The sequence below is a fragment of the Gavialis gangeticus genome, unplaced genomic scaffold (genome assembly GCF_001723915.1).
Source record: "Gavialis gangeticus isolate Ggan-Ray unplaced genomic scaffold, GavGan_comp1, whole genome shotgun sequence".
NCBI classification, from domain to species: domain Eukaryota; kingdom Metazoa; phylum Chordata; order Crocodylia; family Gavialidae; genus Gavialis; species Gavialis gangeticus.
Genome location: NW_017729019.1, coordinates 16002127 through 16017664, shown reverse-complemented (window position 1 = coordinate 16017664; position 15538 = coordinate 16002127). Strand labels below are relative to the sequence as shown.

The 15538-nt window shown below is 48.6% G+C and overlaps 2 protein-coding genes across 3 annotated transcripts in view; both read left to right on the top strand.

The window, feature by feature from the left end:
- The window catches only part of LOC109295379 (triggering receptor expressed on myeloid cells 2-like), a 6054-nt gene extending 1747 nt beyond the window's left edge, over positions 1-4307 (top strand). The window contains exons 2-5 of the mRNA XM_019514224.1: positions 1705-2049; positions 3031-3085; positions 3514-3725; positions 3768-4307. Of these exons, the coding sequence (XP_019369769.1) occupies positions 1705-2049; positions 3031-3085; positions 3514-3709 (596 nt within the window). The 3' untranslated portion in view covers positions 3710-3725; positions 3768-4307. The remainder of the gene's footprint in view (positions 1-1704; positions 2050-3030; positions 3086-3513; positions 3726-3767) is intronic.
- Positions 4308-8814: 4507 nt separating this feature from the next.
- The window catches only part of LOC109295377, a 12003-nt gene continuing 5279 nt past the window's right edge, over positions 8815-15538 (top strand). Inside the window, exons 1-7 of one of the 2 annotated variants that reach the window (XM_019514221.1) lie at positions 8815-8996; positions 9899-10246; positions 11430-11750; positions 13082-13181; positions 13905-14008; positions 14261-14313; positions 15144-15260. In XM_019514221.1, coding sequence (XP_019369766.1) covers positions 8954-8996; positions 9899-10246; positions 11430-11750; positions 13082-13181; positions 13905-14008; positions 14261-14313; positions 15144-15260 — 1086 coding nt within the window. In that variant the 5' untranslated portion in view covers positions 8815-8953. Of the gene's footprint in view, positions 8997-9898; positions 10247-11429; positions 11751-13081; positions 13182-13904; positions 14009-14260; positions 14314-15143; positions 15533-15538 lie in introns of those variants that run through there. The other variant, XM_019514222.1, reaches the window with a different exon arrangement.

The window sequence follows — 15538 nt, the reverse complement described above, 5'->3', positions numbered from 1 at the left end:
CAGGCTCAAGTGCCTCCTGGCACCCCCTGCAGCAGGGAAGTTATTACTCCCATTTTACAGACATGGAGCCGAGGCACAGAGATGTTAAGTGGCTTGCCCACGGTCAGACCAGAAAAGTTTGGGGCAGAACTTCTCATAGAGCTAGGGTCTCCTGAGTCTCAAGCTACTGCCTGGTCCACAAATCTGTCCTCTCTCCTGTTCCAGTCACAGTGTAGCACCCAATTTCTTTGTCCCTTCTTGTCAGTGAACACAGAAGAGAGAGGAGGGTTCAGAACGATTTAGGAAGAACCCTTGATTTCCGCAATGTTTTCTGTGGGACCACAGCAAGTCTGTACCTGCTAGCCTCCGATCCAGAGTGAAATGGCAGCGATGGGTCAGGATGAAAAGGGCCTTGGCACCGCTTGAGGGGCTAGGACTGAAAAGAGGGAGCAGCTGAGGTAGCCACAGGCTGCAGAGGTTGGGAGTGAGAAGCTGTGGTGTAGTGGTGGGGAGGAGCCCAGGGTCGGAATAGCAGGGGCGGCAAGCCTGGGCTTTGGTGGTTTCAAGGCATATAGGAAACCATCTATTTTTCATGCCTGTTCCTACCAGTCTTACTTCAATAATAGAAAAGACCACATAATCCTGGCCTCCCCAAGCAGATGTGCAAAACCCCTCCAACCAGCTATTCTCAGTTGACTGCTCCCTTCAGCTCTCTCAGCAGGTGCTCAGGGACTGAAAAAAAGTCTCTTAAAATGCAGTCTCCCCAGAAGGACACACTTCTCCCTTCTCACAATGTACATAGCTCAGCCTACACACTTCCTTGGCATCTGGAGTGTAAAGACATAGACAAATTAGAAATAAGGAACTCTAAGGGGATAGCAAATTAGTTGAAGATCAGCTACTTAAAGGTCAGGGCTAGAATTAGCAGTGCCCCAGGAAACAGGATGAAAGGAGGTTTTTCTCAAGACTAGACAAACTGAGAGGTCAGTGACAGGGTTATGAATTACCCCTCCCAACAACCAGCTGGGGATTGCTTTGTGGCTGCAATTATCTTTTATCCCAAGCCATGTCACATGGCTCTGGCAGCAAAAAAGGACCCTAACGTAGGAACTCCACTTACACCGATATTGAGGGACCTTTGCACTGTCAGAGCCTGCCTGCCAGCCATCTGACCCTGTATATTTTGTGTTTCTCATGTTCAGCTTTGATTCGCTGAACCATCATCTTGCCCGTGGATTGGCAATGCGATCAGGGCCCTGAAAAGAAGGTCTTGTGCTACCAGGGAGCAAATCCAGTGACCAGACAAGGCATGGTGAGCCCTACTCAGACCAAGGACAGATAATCCAATGCAAAGAAGGGCGTGCTGGGTTGCGAGAGGACAGTCCACCACTGAGGAGGACATATCTCCTCTCCCCTCACCCACACCAGAAGACCCACCCAAATCCCATGCAGTGAAATACCCAGCAATTAGGTTCGACACAGCAAGATTTAGAGAAGGCCTAGAATCAGGGCCCTGAATCTGAACTTGACCAAAGCGGCGGGAGAGCCACTTAGATGAGAAGGTGGTAAAGACCTTGGGTACCCTGCGTTGCTACCACCAGTAGAGGTGCATGCAAGGGAGACTGCAGCCCAGGTTTTCTAGTGTGGACAAGAAAAGAGAACGAGAGAGCGTGCATGACAGAGACGGGGGAGACCCAGATCTCATTCCCCTTTTTATCCTGCCAGAGCTCTATGCAGCAGAGAACACCACGGTGGTATATGGCATGGAGGGAGAGACCATCTCCATCAACTGCACCTACGGCCCCAAGGAGCACAAGTGGAAAGAGAAGAGCTGGTGCAAGCAGGTCGATGAGACGCAATGCCAGCGCGTGGTCAGCGCCCGCCGCTTCTGGCTGCCGTTCCTGAAGAACAGGAATGGCACCACATCCATCTCGGACAACATTCACAAGGGGGTGCTCATGGTGACCATCAAGAGGCTCCAGAAACAGGACGCTGGGCTGTACCAGTGCAAGACTGACTTCTTAGGGACAACAAGGACCTTGCAGAAGGTGAAGGTGGAGGTGCTAGAAGGTAGGTCCCTGGTAGGGAGTTCAGCACAGCAAGAGCTCATGCATTGTTTTTTATTAGCATTAGTAGCGGCCGCAAACCTCAGCTGAGAGCATGGTCCCACCATACTAGGTGCTGTCCATATGTGTAAAGAGAGTCTCTACCCTAGGCAGCTTACCAAAGAAGTAATTCTTTCCCTATAAAATGAAGATAATAAGGGCCAGAGAGAGAAAGTGGCTGGGCCGTGATCACACAGGGAAACCGTGACAGAGGTAAGACTCAAACCCATATTTTGTGGCTCCCTATATCACACATCTTGGAGTCATTATGCTAATAAAGGGAGCCAAGCAAGGCTGACACACAAAATGGAGCCTATGAAATGTGGACTGCAGCCAGACTCCCCTGTAACCGTAGGGCAGGGACCATGCTGGCAAGACCACTGCTCTTTGCTGCTGAAATCAAGCAAATGCTATTCCAGCCATCCAAGAAGACCCAAAGACAAATCAATATTGTGGCCCTGTGCAACTGAGAACCAGCCTGTTTAGAGCCATGTGCCAACAATACACAACCAAGAGGCTCCTAGCTAACACAGCCTCGATGCACCAAAGTTTGGGCATCCCTGGATCCTCCAGGTAATAAGCCATGATAGTTTAGTTGGTGCTGATCACGCCCATCAGCTAAGCATCAAGCTGTCTCCATCCTGGCTTTCCTTCCCAAGCTGCCTTAACGGAGGCGGTGACCTCTCAACTCTCTTCCCCCAAGCACCTGCTCTAGAGCAGAGTAGCTGCCCCGTACCCTTTGCACTGGAGTGTGGGAGAGACCCATCGTGCCCTTGCGCCCCAACTAAGGCATTAGCACAGAGCCAGCGCCACCCAGGCTCAGCCCCAACTTTCTCCTGACTTTATTTATCACCTGCCAGATCCACGCTGGTTACTGGCAAATCTATGTCATGAATAAACAGAGCACAAGGACATTACCAGCACAAGCTGATGTTTCCACCCACAGGTCAAACAGAGACCCAGGTGCTGGAAGACCCCAGAGCTGTACACAGCATCTCCAGGTAAGCCCACAGGGTCTAAACCTCAGGGGTAGTTCAGCCTTGAAAGCAGAGATGGAGCTTGGGGTTTGCTGCGTAGGGCTCCCCTGTGGCTGCAGGAGGTCAGACCTAGGTTTCAAATAAGATGGTCTCTTACTGTTCCCAAGGGATTCTTTGGGGTTGCAATGCTCCACCCCAGAGACAGCTGCACCTGAATGCTGGATAAAATAATTCCTGTCTGTCATATGCAAAACCTCTTAGAGGGAAGGCATTGCTTAGCACTCCTATAAGCATTTTAGCCTCCCAAGTGTCCCAGAGCGTGGTGGGAGAGTGCTCTGTAGAAGCAGCTGTTATCTTTGGCTTCCGGTTACCAAAGGCCAAGACTCACATGAAAGTCTGGCAACATCCTTCCCTTGTCAAACCCAGTTTCTGTGCTTGTGTTTTCCCTGCCGCAGCCTGCCTGCACCTGACTTCAGCCTCTTCTACATCATTGCTGCATTTCTGACCGCCAAATTCCTGGCAGCCATCCTGATTTTTATTGTCGCCACCAGCAAGCGAAGCAAGGGGACAGAGGAGGACAGCCACAGCCAGAACGAGCATCCACTTCTCCTGCTTCGGCGTGACCTCCATGAGGGCACTCACAGATGACTTGACCCCCCTGGGACAGCACTGCTCACTGCTGGGCCAGACACATATGGGAAAGAACTACTGAGACCCAGAATATGGCTGAGGGCAAACCTTTGCTGTTGCCAAGGTACAGGATAAAATGCTTAAAGCAGCTAGGCAGAGGCAGTACTTAGCTCATGCCCTCCTCAGGTGTATCAGCCTCTGCCTCATCTCTCACTGCTTTTCTAACCCATATTCCTATTTCACTTCCAGCACAAGAGAACCAGTTGGACACATGGCAGGGAGGAAAAGGGTAGAGCCAGACTCCCAAGGTCCCCATCAAAGATGCCCACATGCAGTGCTGTTGGCACAGGTATGGGCAGGGTGAACAGACTCTGCTCCATTCTCCCTGTGCTCTCAGCTCAGTGCCAAGACAGATAAACCTTTGCTTGCCCTGCCAGGTTTTCTTTCACTGCAAAAGAAAGCAATGATGCTCATGTAGCAGTGTACTCTCCCTTAGTGCCAGAGAGGGACTTTGAGGGTGGTCTCAGCCATGGTGGGCAGCCTGCGGCCTGATCCCAAGGCAGTGGACTCAGTACAGCTGCAATACTAAAATAAATAGGCATTGTTTCATCTCAGATTTCCATGTGCCTTGTCCTCATTCAATGCCATTTGGTGCTAAAGAACTAGTAGCTCTGTGGACCCGTAGTTCCACAGGGGGTTGAATGGCTCCAAAAAAGCAAACCGAGTGCTCTCCCCACATGCAGAAAAATCCCAAATCCTCCCCTAAGCCTGGCTGGGGTATTACTGAGAAAGATGCTGAAATCTTGAGCCATCTCCAACCCAGCTCATGAAAAAGCCCCAGTAGCCCACTGCAGCACTTAGTGTCTAACAACAGCCAAGGGGGAAAGGTAACCTCTGTGGTACATGGGTTACATTCCCCAGCTGGTAACATGGTTTCTGTTATCACAATCAGTCCGCAAGCGTTATCCGAGTCTCCCACAAAACAGAGATGTAGTCAGCTCACCAAGTGCTGGCTTTGTGCTTAAAGCAGAGGCTGCTACTGGGTGGCAGTGATCCTGAGAATTAAAAGCCAAATCTTCTGCGAGACAGGAGCCTTTTCCCCTGATGACAGCAGTACTTCGCTCTGGCTGCCAGCAACTGCAGATGAACTTGCTGCTGTCCCATATCACTGGCAGAGTTAGATACTCTGACATCAATAGGGACCTTCAACCCATTGCAGGGCCCTTTTGAGTCATTTATATTGGACCCGTGCAGCAGTAATAGCAAGTAGAAACCATCTCCAGATCCTCACCTCCCAGGGGATGGTGTATTAAAGGGGACTGAAAGAAAGAAGTATATGAATGGGATCCTGGCACTGCAAAGGGAAAGAAGGAACCTGCTCGTTAGAAATGCAGCTGCCTGACACTGACGGATAATTCCACCCTAGTCATTACCACCTGGTGACATTTAGAGCAACCTTCAGTGTTCAAAAGGTCCCTCATAACACCAATACCCCTCGTGGCCCTGCCCAGCAGAGGTGGCACATCAGAAAGGCAACAGAGAAAGTGAGAGCTATCAAACAGCAGGCACTAACACTGAACTACATGGGGACAAGCCCTGAATCATTTTCTGGCCCCACTCTGTATTTCCATCTAAGCTGCTGAACTTCCTCAGATGAGGTGCAGCTGGTCCTTTACAAGCCACTGAAACACAGCCGGCCTCCACCTCACCTAGAATTAGGGACAGTGCTAGGATTAAAATACCTTCCCAGCCATTTCAAAGCAAGGAGCTGGGGGCTGCATTTCTCTGCTTTGAGATCTGCTTTCCCTGCCCTGGCACCAGCAGACGAAGCAGAGAGAGTGTGCTTTCCTCAGAGATGGAGCACTGTTTGCTGTTGCATTCGTTATTACAGTGAGTTGGCTGCAACCAGCTGAGGATTGGATCCCCAGGCATTGGAGGAGATGTTATATTCAACCCACTGGTTCCCCCCATCCTGTTGTATGATCGTGCAATTGAAGTGAGAAGCCTGAACTCTGAGCCTGGGTCCCAGTTTGTCTCTTGTAATTGCATTTTTTTCTGAGAAAAGAAGTTACCTGGTGGCTTGCAGAGGTTTCCAAGCTTGCCACCACTCCCCCACTGCCAAAATTTTCAGGCCCATGGGCCAGATGACATGGAGCCAGAGCCGAACCTGGCTTGCGGACCAGGGGCTGAGTGCCCCCGCTTTATGCCAAGTAAAGCTTGCTTCTGTAATCAGGCAATGCTTTAAGAAATTAAGCAAATCACCGGTTTGTTTTCTAATGTCCTCACTCATCCATAATATTTTGGGCAAAGTGAGGCATGAGGTATCCTCAGATCTAACACAACAGCAAGACCACACTCCCCAGCAGTCACAGCACACTAAAACACGCTAATTTGCACTGGCATGAAGGGAAACTCATGCTCCAAGTGCATGCAGGGCTGAAGCAGCGTCTGCAGAAGCAGACAGATGCTCTCCCGAATCCAGGACAAATTCTGTATCTCACACTCCACAAATAATCAGTTTTCTATTGCATTTCCAAGACTAAGAAAGGAGAAAGTTGGTGACATCAGGATAAAGAGGAACAGGAACAGGCTGAGAAAAAGGAATCCTAGAAACTCTCCATCCGAGCTTCCCCTAACTATTTACACATGCCTGGGCTGCAATGGCCACACACTGGCATCCACATATCACTCTGCTCCATTTTCTCTACGCAGAAAAAAAAAATCTCATTTTTGCTAAGCCAGAGTTTACCTGTAAAGCTAATGGAGATTGTTCCATTGCAACAGAAAACTAAACTGCAATAAGCGGCAATGCAGTAGAGCTCTTACCTGTGGCATTAGTTTTAGGTTGCTCTGAACCTTGCCAGCCTGTGGGCTGCCTGCCGTGCTGCTCTGTGAGCCTGCAGAGCCTAACGAGCCCCTGAGCAACACCTGCATCTGGCTCCAAGGCGAGACCCACCAACACCTGACTCCAAAACCTTGGAGTGCCAGGGAGGAAAGGGGAGGCCTGTTTGCTCATTAACAGGACAAAGCAGAGGGAAGGTGGAAGATGCCAGGGGTACCACAAACATCATGCAAACACAAAGGAAAGCTTGCTCTGGTTGCTCACCATGGACCCTGTGCAGTCTTTCCTTGCAGTCTCAGTAGGTCCAAACACAGCATACGTACACACTGAAGACCCAGCAGGTTGAGTGCTTTACTCTAGCCTGGAGTCATCGCTATTTATTTCCACAAGCTTTGAGTTTGCAAAAGAGCTGCCCGTGCATCCACCCAGTTCCCACCTGCCCACCAAGTGCGAGTGCAGAGAAGAACGAGGCTGCCTCTGAAAGGGGACGTGAAAGCTAGACCTGCAGGGCTCCTTTCCAAGAAACTTGGAGGCAGCTAGCCAGACCCTCCTCCATCGACTGAGGAAGTGGCGAAGGGGCATGAGGCCAACTAAAGGAGCTTATGGAAGGAGAAATTCTCTGGTTTGTTGTTGCTGTGAACTGCTCAAAGCTGTATTTGTGCCATTTTTATGAGCATGGCTCACAAAGGCAGGTTGGCCCAGCAGACCAGTGCTACTGTGAGTCTCAGGATACCTGGGTTCTAGCCTTGGCTTTGACAATGGCCTGCTGGGTGACCTTGGGCAAGTCACTTTCCCTCCCTCCGACCTCCTTTGTAAAAGTGGATGGAAACTGCTGGCTAAAAGCCAGGTATTAGCATCCCCCTCTAACCTCCAAACCAAGGCTCAGTTCGCATAGACAACGCCATTATTTTTCCTGTTGCAGTCATTAAGCAGGAATCTAGAACAGCTTGTGGGCTACGAGGACAGAAAAGACCCGTGCGCTCTCAGGCCTTAGATTCAGGGAAGATCGCCTATGAGGTGGGCACAGGCATGAGGAACTGCCCCACAGCCTGGAACGGACACAAAGCCTGCGTACAGCTCTGAGAAGCCGGGCATCCTGATTTCACAAGAAATTGTTTTGCAAAGAAGGGGGTAAGCTAGTTGCCACCCCTTCGTGCAGTTGTTCCACCCGGTCCTCACGATGTCACGGACATGTGAGTTTTACTCATCACAAGCCCCAAGAAGAGCTACATTTAGCTGCATGTGTCAGGCAAGGGTCTAGTTACACAATGCAAAAAGCTGACACTCAAGAATCCACATATGCTCAGCCACATTCACTGCACTGCACCAAATCCAGTGCCTGAAGCACCTTCACTTCTTTCTTCTTGGCTGCAAACCCAAAGCAGAGCCAAAGGAAGCCGACTTCACTTCCAGATCCTCGCTACCACCCCTCCTTTGGGATCCAGGGTTTCCCTCCCCTGTGGAGGCTCAGGTGGCTGCAGCTGTGCCTGGCCTTTTGTACCCACAGTGTTGTAAGGGCTGGGGTTAAGGCACCCCAACCCACCTTTCATCTGGGTGGTAACTGGCCTGGCATTTCCTGGGGGCTCCCGCTCCACCAGGAGCCCCACCAGACAACCCATCCCTGGTAGAGTGCAGTTCTAGGTCATGACCAGGACCAGGAGCCTCCAAACCATCCCCATAAGCTCCTGCCCTTCTCTCCTGGTTATTCCTACTTCTGCTCAGCCAGGCAATGCTTCTGCCTAGTCTACCAGCAGGAAACTGCTGTGCTTATATAAGTAGCCAGTGTTTTAAAATGGCTGTGGCAATCAAGCACATGCTGGCTGCTTGACTCAGCCCTTAAAGCAGCAGGCACTGGAAGTGCATGCACTACCACAGAGACGCATCATCCCGATGAGAAGGACCCTTCGAAACATTATAATGCAGGGCCCTATGGACCAGGAACCAAGAGATGGGCTCTGTTCCCCCTGGCCTGCTGTGAGCAAAGCTAGTCCCCACCTGTTTCCCTACCTGGACACTAAGTCTAAGTTTCTACCTTCATAAAAGAGCTTTGAGATTGGCCAGTATAAAATTCCCAGGCTAGTGCTAAAGAAGAAGAAGAATAGACTATGTGAAACCAAAAGCTGTCAGTACAACATAAACCACTGCTAAAAATGGCAGTGAAGATGGAACATGCCCCAGTCCCTTCTCTCCCCCTGGCTGAATGTCCATATCTAAACAGCTGCACATTTCAGATAAAAGTGGCTTGTGGTCAAACGCCTGCTTCCCATTCAAAGAGCGAATGCAGGGAACCAAATCTAGATGGCTGTTCCAGAGCCAGTGAGAAAGGCAGTGACTCAAAGGGTGTTAACTTCCTGCGCCCAAGGGAAAGCCGCAAGACTGCATTTACCTCTTCCAAGCCCTACACCACTTCCCACTGCAGGATGGCAGGTTTCCCTGCCCTACTGCTCCTGCTGGCACTAACAGGTAAGGCACGGAGAGACTGCCCCTGGGGCAGACCTTTTGCTTGTTGCTGCATTCATTACACATGGCACGAGGCTGCTTTTGCAGCCAGCGAGAGGTAGCCATGAAAGGGGGTCACTGGCTATTTGAAAGGGGAGGAAATGTTCAGCTCACGGGGTCTGTGGATCTATCGTATATGCTTCCGGATCCCTGGTTCTGTTCCCAGCAATTGTGTGTTTTGCAAAGACGAGCACGGTCATAAAAGGAGGATTCATCACCCCAAACCTTTGGGGAAAGGACCTCTCCTGGATCAAAGGGACTCCTTCCTCCAGCCCCTTAGGGACCAGCTGCTGGGAGCCTGAAGAAGGCAGTGCCAAAAGCGCCAGAAGGAACAAAAGACTCGAACAAGGGGATGGACCAGCAAGGGGCTCTGATCAGCAGGGCCGGATGAACCCTTTAGTGGGCCCTTGGCAAACAAACTCGTGGGCTCCTACTTACTACTTAATTTATATTACTACTAAATTTATATTACTTTTTTTTTCCCACTCAATAATTATAATATGTAAACTAAGCACAACTGGGCCCCTTCACTTAGGGCCCTAGGCTCATGCTTAGTTTGCCTGTGTGTTAATCCAGCCCTGCTGACCAGTTTGCCAGCTCAACCTGGACAGAGCCCACCTTGCTCCTGTTCACAGGAGGAAGAGTAGGAGACACAAGGTCTGTGCTGGGGAAAAGCATGGGCTGGTGCATAGGAAGGGGGCAGCTGCCCTGCTCTGGGGCTCGCTATGGAGGTCCATATAGACAGGGATGCAGAGCTTCAGGTATGCCTTGTAACAGCCCATATGCCCATCGCTAGGTCTTGGGTTCAGAGCCCCTCATACAAAAGGTCTATCAGCTCTAATATCACTTTCTTCCTCCTTTGGAAGGGACATCTGCAGAACGGGACCTAGAGGTGCAGAAGAAAGTGCAGGGAGACTCCCTTCTTACAGGATGTTCTTACGACAAGCACAAGTATTCACTGAAGAAGAAATACTTGTGTAAGGAGCTGTCAAAGAATTGCCCAGTTTTAGCCTCGATCTCCCCAGCAGATGGAAAGAATGACCCTCACAGTGCAACAAAAAACACAATCAGCCTCAAAGACACGGGACTTGGCTGGATTTCTGTGATCATGAAGCCACTCCGAGTAGAGGATTCAGGAACGTACCAGTGCATGCTTGGTGATTCTCTGAAGTATATCATACTGAAGCGAATACAGGTGCTGGTCGCTTATGAGGGTGAGTTACAGACCAGTAATATACTGGCTGGGGCCCTAGCCTGTGATGCCTCTCACGCACTCTAAATTAAGATTGATGTTCCACGTCCAGTTCTTTTTCAAAATTAAACACAGTGTAGGAGGAGACAGAAATCCCAGAATGTATTCATTAAGATATGGTTAAACCCCAATTACATATCTGGATACAGAAATGTCAGATGCATCTAGAACAAAACGAAAAAAAAAATCAACACTTTTCAGCTTTTCAACAAAACTGGTTGGGTTCATCTGATGTCAGCAGTCAAAAATAACAAATTTAATCTTTTGGTTGTTTGATGAAACTCATAGTAGTACTAGTAATGATAATGATAACGTTGATGATAACAATAACAGATGATAAAGTTGGACTTCTTTGCACCAAGATCTCCACGCTGTCAGGAAACCATTTCCCATCAGAAATAAACTTGTTAGGTGGGAAAAGCTTTAACCCAGTCGCAGGGAGATGCACCCCTTAAAGTTCAAACCTGCTGCTGGTAATTGAAATGAGCTAGCCCTATGGCCCCCACCAGCTGCGCCTATGCTCTGGGACTTCATTTTCATGGCTGCTGTGACATTTGGCAACTGTTTGGGGAATTTTTTTGTTTGGTCTTGTGTTTAGTGGCTTCATTTCTTTGATTTGGGGCTTGGGTTTGGCTATCACCAACAAAATACAACAGAGCCCAAGTGCGATGACAGCCCAAGACTCTTGCACCCAAGGCAAGGGCAGTGGCAGTAACACCAGCTGCCTTGGCCAACAGACTTCAGTCCTGCCCCAGACACCTCTTCAGGGGACAAGAGAGCATCACTTCCTAATGGTTTGTTCACTCCTTTGGTCCTCTGATGCTACAACCATTAGCAAAGGGGCCAGTTGTGAATATGCTTTTGGAAAGCAGAGAGAGAATTAGTGGATTCTCAGAGCTGTGCAGTGCTTTTTTTTTCCAGCTTAGACCCAGTACAGTGGTAACAAATGTAAATACAATCCTAGGAAATCTTCTCCTTGGACTGACAGAGACGATTTCCACATTTTTTACATGTTCTTCTTCTGTTTTTGTCCGGATGCTCTGTATCACTGTTTCAATCCAGGTGGGATTTATAGATCTGTAGGAATTTTCCCTTCTGTACGCACTTTCTCTCATCATAACCAGTCACTGGTCTATTTTCCATAGCTCCCCTGAGGTTATCTGCAAGTGAAGGAGACTCCATCTCTCTGAATTGTTCCTATACTGTGATGGGCCTGAGCAAGAGCCGCCAAGATTTTACCTTGTGTAAAATGGTAACCACAACCAATTGTCAACCTGCCATCAGAATGAACTACTATCACAACCTTTATGCAAGCGGAAAGATCAGGATAACAAATGACCAGGAGAACTGCATGATCACGGCAACACTGACAGAGCTCCGGTACCAGGACTCAGGAGAGTATCGCTGCTGGAGCCATTTCATGAGCCAAGACATGTTCCTGCGGGAAATTCACCTGGTGGTTTCAAGTGAGTTTATCCAAAAAATTAAAATGGTTTTCCCTGAATGGGCTCCAGTAGCCTAGGCATCAGAAGCGACCAGAGATTTTCCAGATTGACCCCTACAGACTTTTGATATGCCCTGGTAGTGTAAATAAGATTGGGCCAAATCCTCAGGTGATGTAAATCAGCAGATTCATTCATTTTTAGAGCTGCAGATTTGTACCAGCAGTTGAAACGATCAAAGAACAGAGCTGGACTCTTGTTCAGTTCCCCTCCCCACCAAGCTCATAAACTTTTTATTTATGCGCTTTTCTACCCTTCCTCTTCTAACCAGCACAGGAAGCAGAAGCGCAGAAAATAACTTGGACAAAGCTATTCTTATGGTATTTCTGACCAGAATAAAAATGAAACACTCAAGCCACAACCTCTCTCTAAGATGTTTCTTGCCCAATAATATTGAAGTGGTTCGACGCAGGATCTAAGCTTTTTCATCCTTCCCTAGCAGGGAGCATTGGCCCTTGTGCGACTGACTGATGCCTGCTCAAATTTCCTCTTCTGAAGTAGCCATCCTGTCTCTTATATCATAGACTCATAGAAATGAAGGGCTGGAAGGGACCTCAAAAGACAGAGTCCAACCCCCCTGCTCTGGGCAGGAATACCGCTGAGGTCAAATGATCCCAGCAAGGTGTCTTTCCAGTCTCCTCTTAAAGGTTTCCAAAGTTGGGGACTGCACCCCCTCCTTGGGAAGTCTATTCCAGATTCTGGTCACCCTTACCATAAAGAAGTTTTTCCTTACATCTAAGGAAGCTTTTCCTTCCATATGTGTCATAGAACACAAGCCTACAGTGTGCACCTCAAAATTTGCAAGCAAGAATGCAGAGAAATCAAAGCCCTCAACCCATCCCTCTGGCCACTGCTGAAGTGTGCCCTTACATAGCTTATCCCAGGTTTGGTGCAGATGAATTGCAATGGTCTTGAACAACAGAATCAGAAGAGTGTAGGCCAAGGGATGGTGCATGGGACTTGGAGTCAGCTGTGGGTTCCAGTCCCATTTTACTGCTAGTGCTCTGGGTGTGCCTACACTTGACCTTTCCATTTAGATACCTTAGGGATTGGCACCATGTAATAACCTGGCTAGAACTCCCAGCATGACATCCTTGAAGGAACCACTGAATCTCACTGCCGAGGCCCTTGCTAGCAAGTGATGCAGGTTGGATTCCTCTGTGCCATCAAATGTTACTGACAGGGAAACTTACTCAGGAGTAACGTAAGGAGTTTCCTAGGTACTCAGGATTTCTCCTCACTGTAAAACTTCGAGAAGGTCCAAGGTGTTCATTCGCTTTTGCGTCTATTTTCAGAAAAGCCCTGGAATCCCAGTAGTGTTTTAGAAGTTACCTCATCCCCCACCAGCAGCAGAGGGACCATCCATCCCACTGTGGCCAGCAACGAGCAGCAGAGGTACAAAAACTAAGCAAAAGGCTTCCAAAATCACATTTATGATCATAGCAGGATTAAAGGCACAGGTTGATAAGAGGTGAACATCCACATACCCACACCTTCTCTCAAATAGGTTTTGATTTAACCCCCATTAAAGGCAGCAGAAAGGCTCCCACTCCGTCGGTAGAAGCTAAGCCAGACCTTTCCTGAAGGTGTTGGGCTCTCTACTCTTTTCCTTCCAGTTGAGGGAGGAGCACACAGCCCTGTTGTGCTACAACTTCTGTGGCTCTTGCCTTAGTAGGGTGGTCAGTGTAAGACCAACCCCTGCCAAAAAACATAACCTGTCAAGTGGGAGTCATTAGCAAGCCAGATCAAAGAGGACCCTGATAATTACCTCCATCAAAGACAGACCCATAAGGAGCTACAGCATCCTAATGAGGAAGAATTCCTTTGAATTCGAGGAGCACTGCCAGCCAGCGCTGAAAAATAATTCAAGCTCCTGAATATAGCTTCATCACTTGACAAGCCTGGGAAAACAGAGCAAAGCCAGATGCTCCTGTGGTGCATCAGCAGTGCCCCATCGACTTCAATGGAACTGTTCCTGTTAGAGATGGCAAGTGTTATTTTTGCACCCTGAATTTAGACCCTTGAGTCTCAATCCATTTGCAAGCAACCCCACATCCCCTCCTGCATTCATCTTTGGTGCCATCAATGTTAACAAAGACATTGCACATTTCTTTGCAGAACTCTGTATATTGTTGTGGTGCTGGGTGTCCTTCTGGCCAGTGTTGCACTGATTACGGCTTTCACACTCCTTGCCCTGACTTTCATCAAAAGGAGAGGGGCAGGCAAGTTCTTCTACCACTCATCTTTCATACCATCAGATTCCATCTCCCACCCCCCTGACTCAAGCTGAATAGAAGTGAAAGGAGTCATTTGTGTGTCATCACAGCAGGTGGCTGGTAACACAAGACTCCAGTAGGCTCAGAGTGGTGGGCAGACTTGATGCTGGGCCTTTGCTTTATTTCTAGACATAGGTAAAATGTAAAGGGTGAAAAGGCAGCTTTCACATTAAATGGTGAGTCTGTTGTTCACAGCAGAAGATGGACTGAGCTTTGGCAGAATTCCTGCTTGCAGACTTGCAGTGTTTCAGGTAAGATGCCCCTTGAAGGTCCAGTGTTCCTAGCACTTTGCTTGGTTTCTCCATGCATCTACATAAAGCAGGGGTAAGTTGTACGGTTAACTTTTACACCTAGAGCTGGGGTTCTTGGCTTCCTGTCCCCACTGCTACCATTATACAGGGCATCGCACAGATGCATTGTACTCAAAGGTACAACTCCAGCACAGGTGGGCCTTCCCCAGCTACCAGGTTCAGTCCACAAGAGCAGTGAAGCCATGGCAGCACAGACTGGCCTCATCTCCAACCCAAGGTCCTGGATAGCTCTAGAGTCCATGCTGAAGCTCAGGCTGGCTTGGCTACACTGTTCTCAATACCTGAGCTAAGTCAGATTTGGTATGTCTACACGTGCTGCCACTATACCTTTGACTACCGTGTAGCCATACCCCAGTTCAGTAACTTAAGCAAGTCACTTAGCCTCTGCTGTCTCAGCTTATGTACCTGGAAAACAAGTATTACATTTGCATCTAGCACTGTGTGTGAGGAAAGTTTAATGCCCTTGATCTGCTGTAAGTTCTGAATAGACTCTAAGGTTTACATTCACAAAGTGATATATGATTGTGATGCCTTCATGTTACTGATGGAGCCAACTGTGGGTACCATCTCCTCAAACCTCTATGTAGGTCTGTGGCCTAATGTTCTCTGAGCATCCCAAGTATGTATTTCACCTACACCACTCCCCCAGTTTCAGAGTCTAGAGAGGAGATTTTCTAGATGTGGTGAAGTGAGAACAACATTTGGGAAGAGGATATGTTAAAAATAATCAAGAATTCCTTTTTAATTTCCTACTTTTTGTGGATTTCCAGAAGGATAAAAGCAGTGGAGGTACCACATCAGATGGGGAAATGAAGAGTGATGTAACATATGCCGTCCTGAAGTGCCAGAACAAGCTAGAGCCAGAATATGTAAATGCAAAAATAAAGGCAAAGCCAAAAGCCTCCCAAGATCCCACTGAGCCTGCAGCTGCCACATCTTCCTTTGGGCTTGTAGAATATGCAACTGTCATCTTTGGAGCCTCGCCTCCACCTTTAAAGCCTAGAAACAAACATATCCTTGAAAACCCAGTGCCATGAACGCTTGAACATTTTCACAGCTATTCTCCTCAATTTCTATTGCAGAAATGACCTGTTTGCGTGCAGTTGCTGAAAAATAAATGCATCTTGTAACTTCCAAAATACAGATTGCATTGTGGGGCGCATTG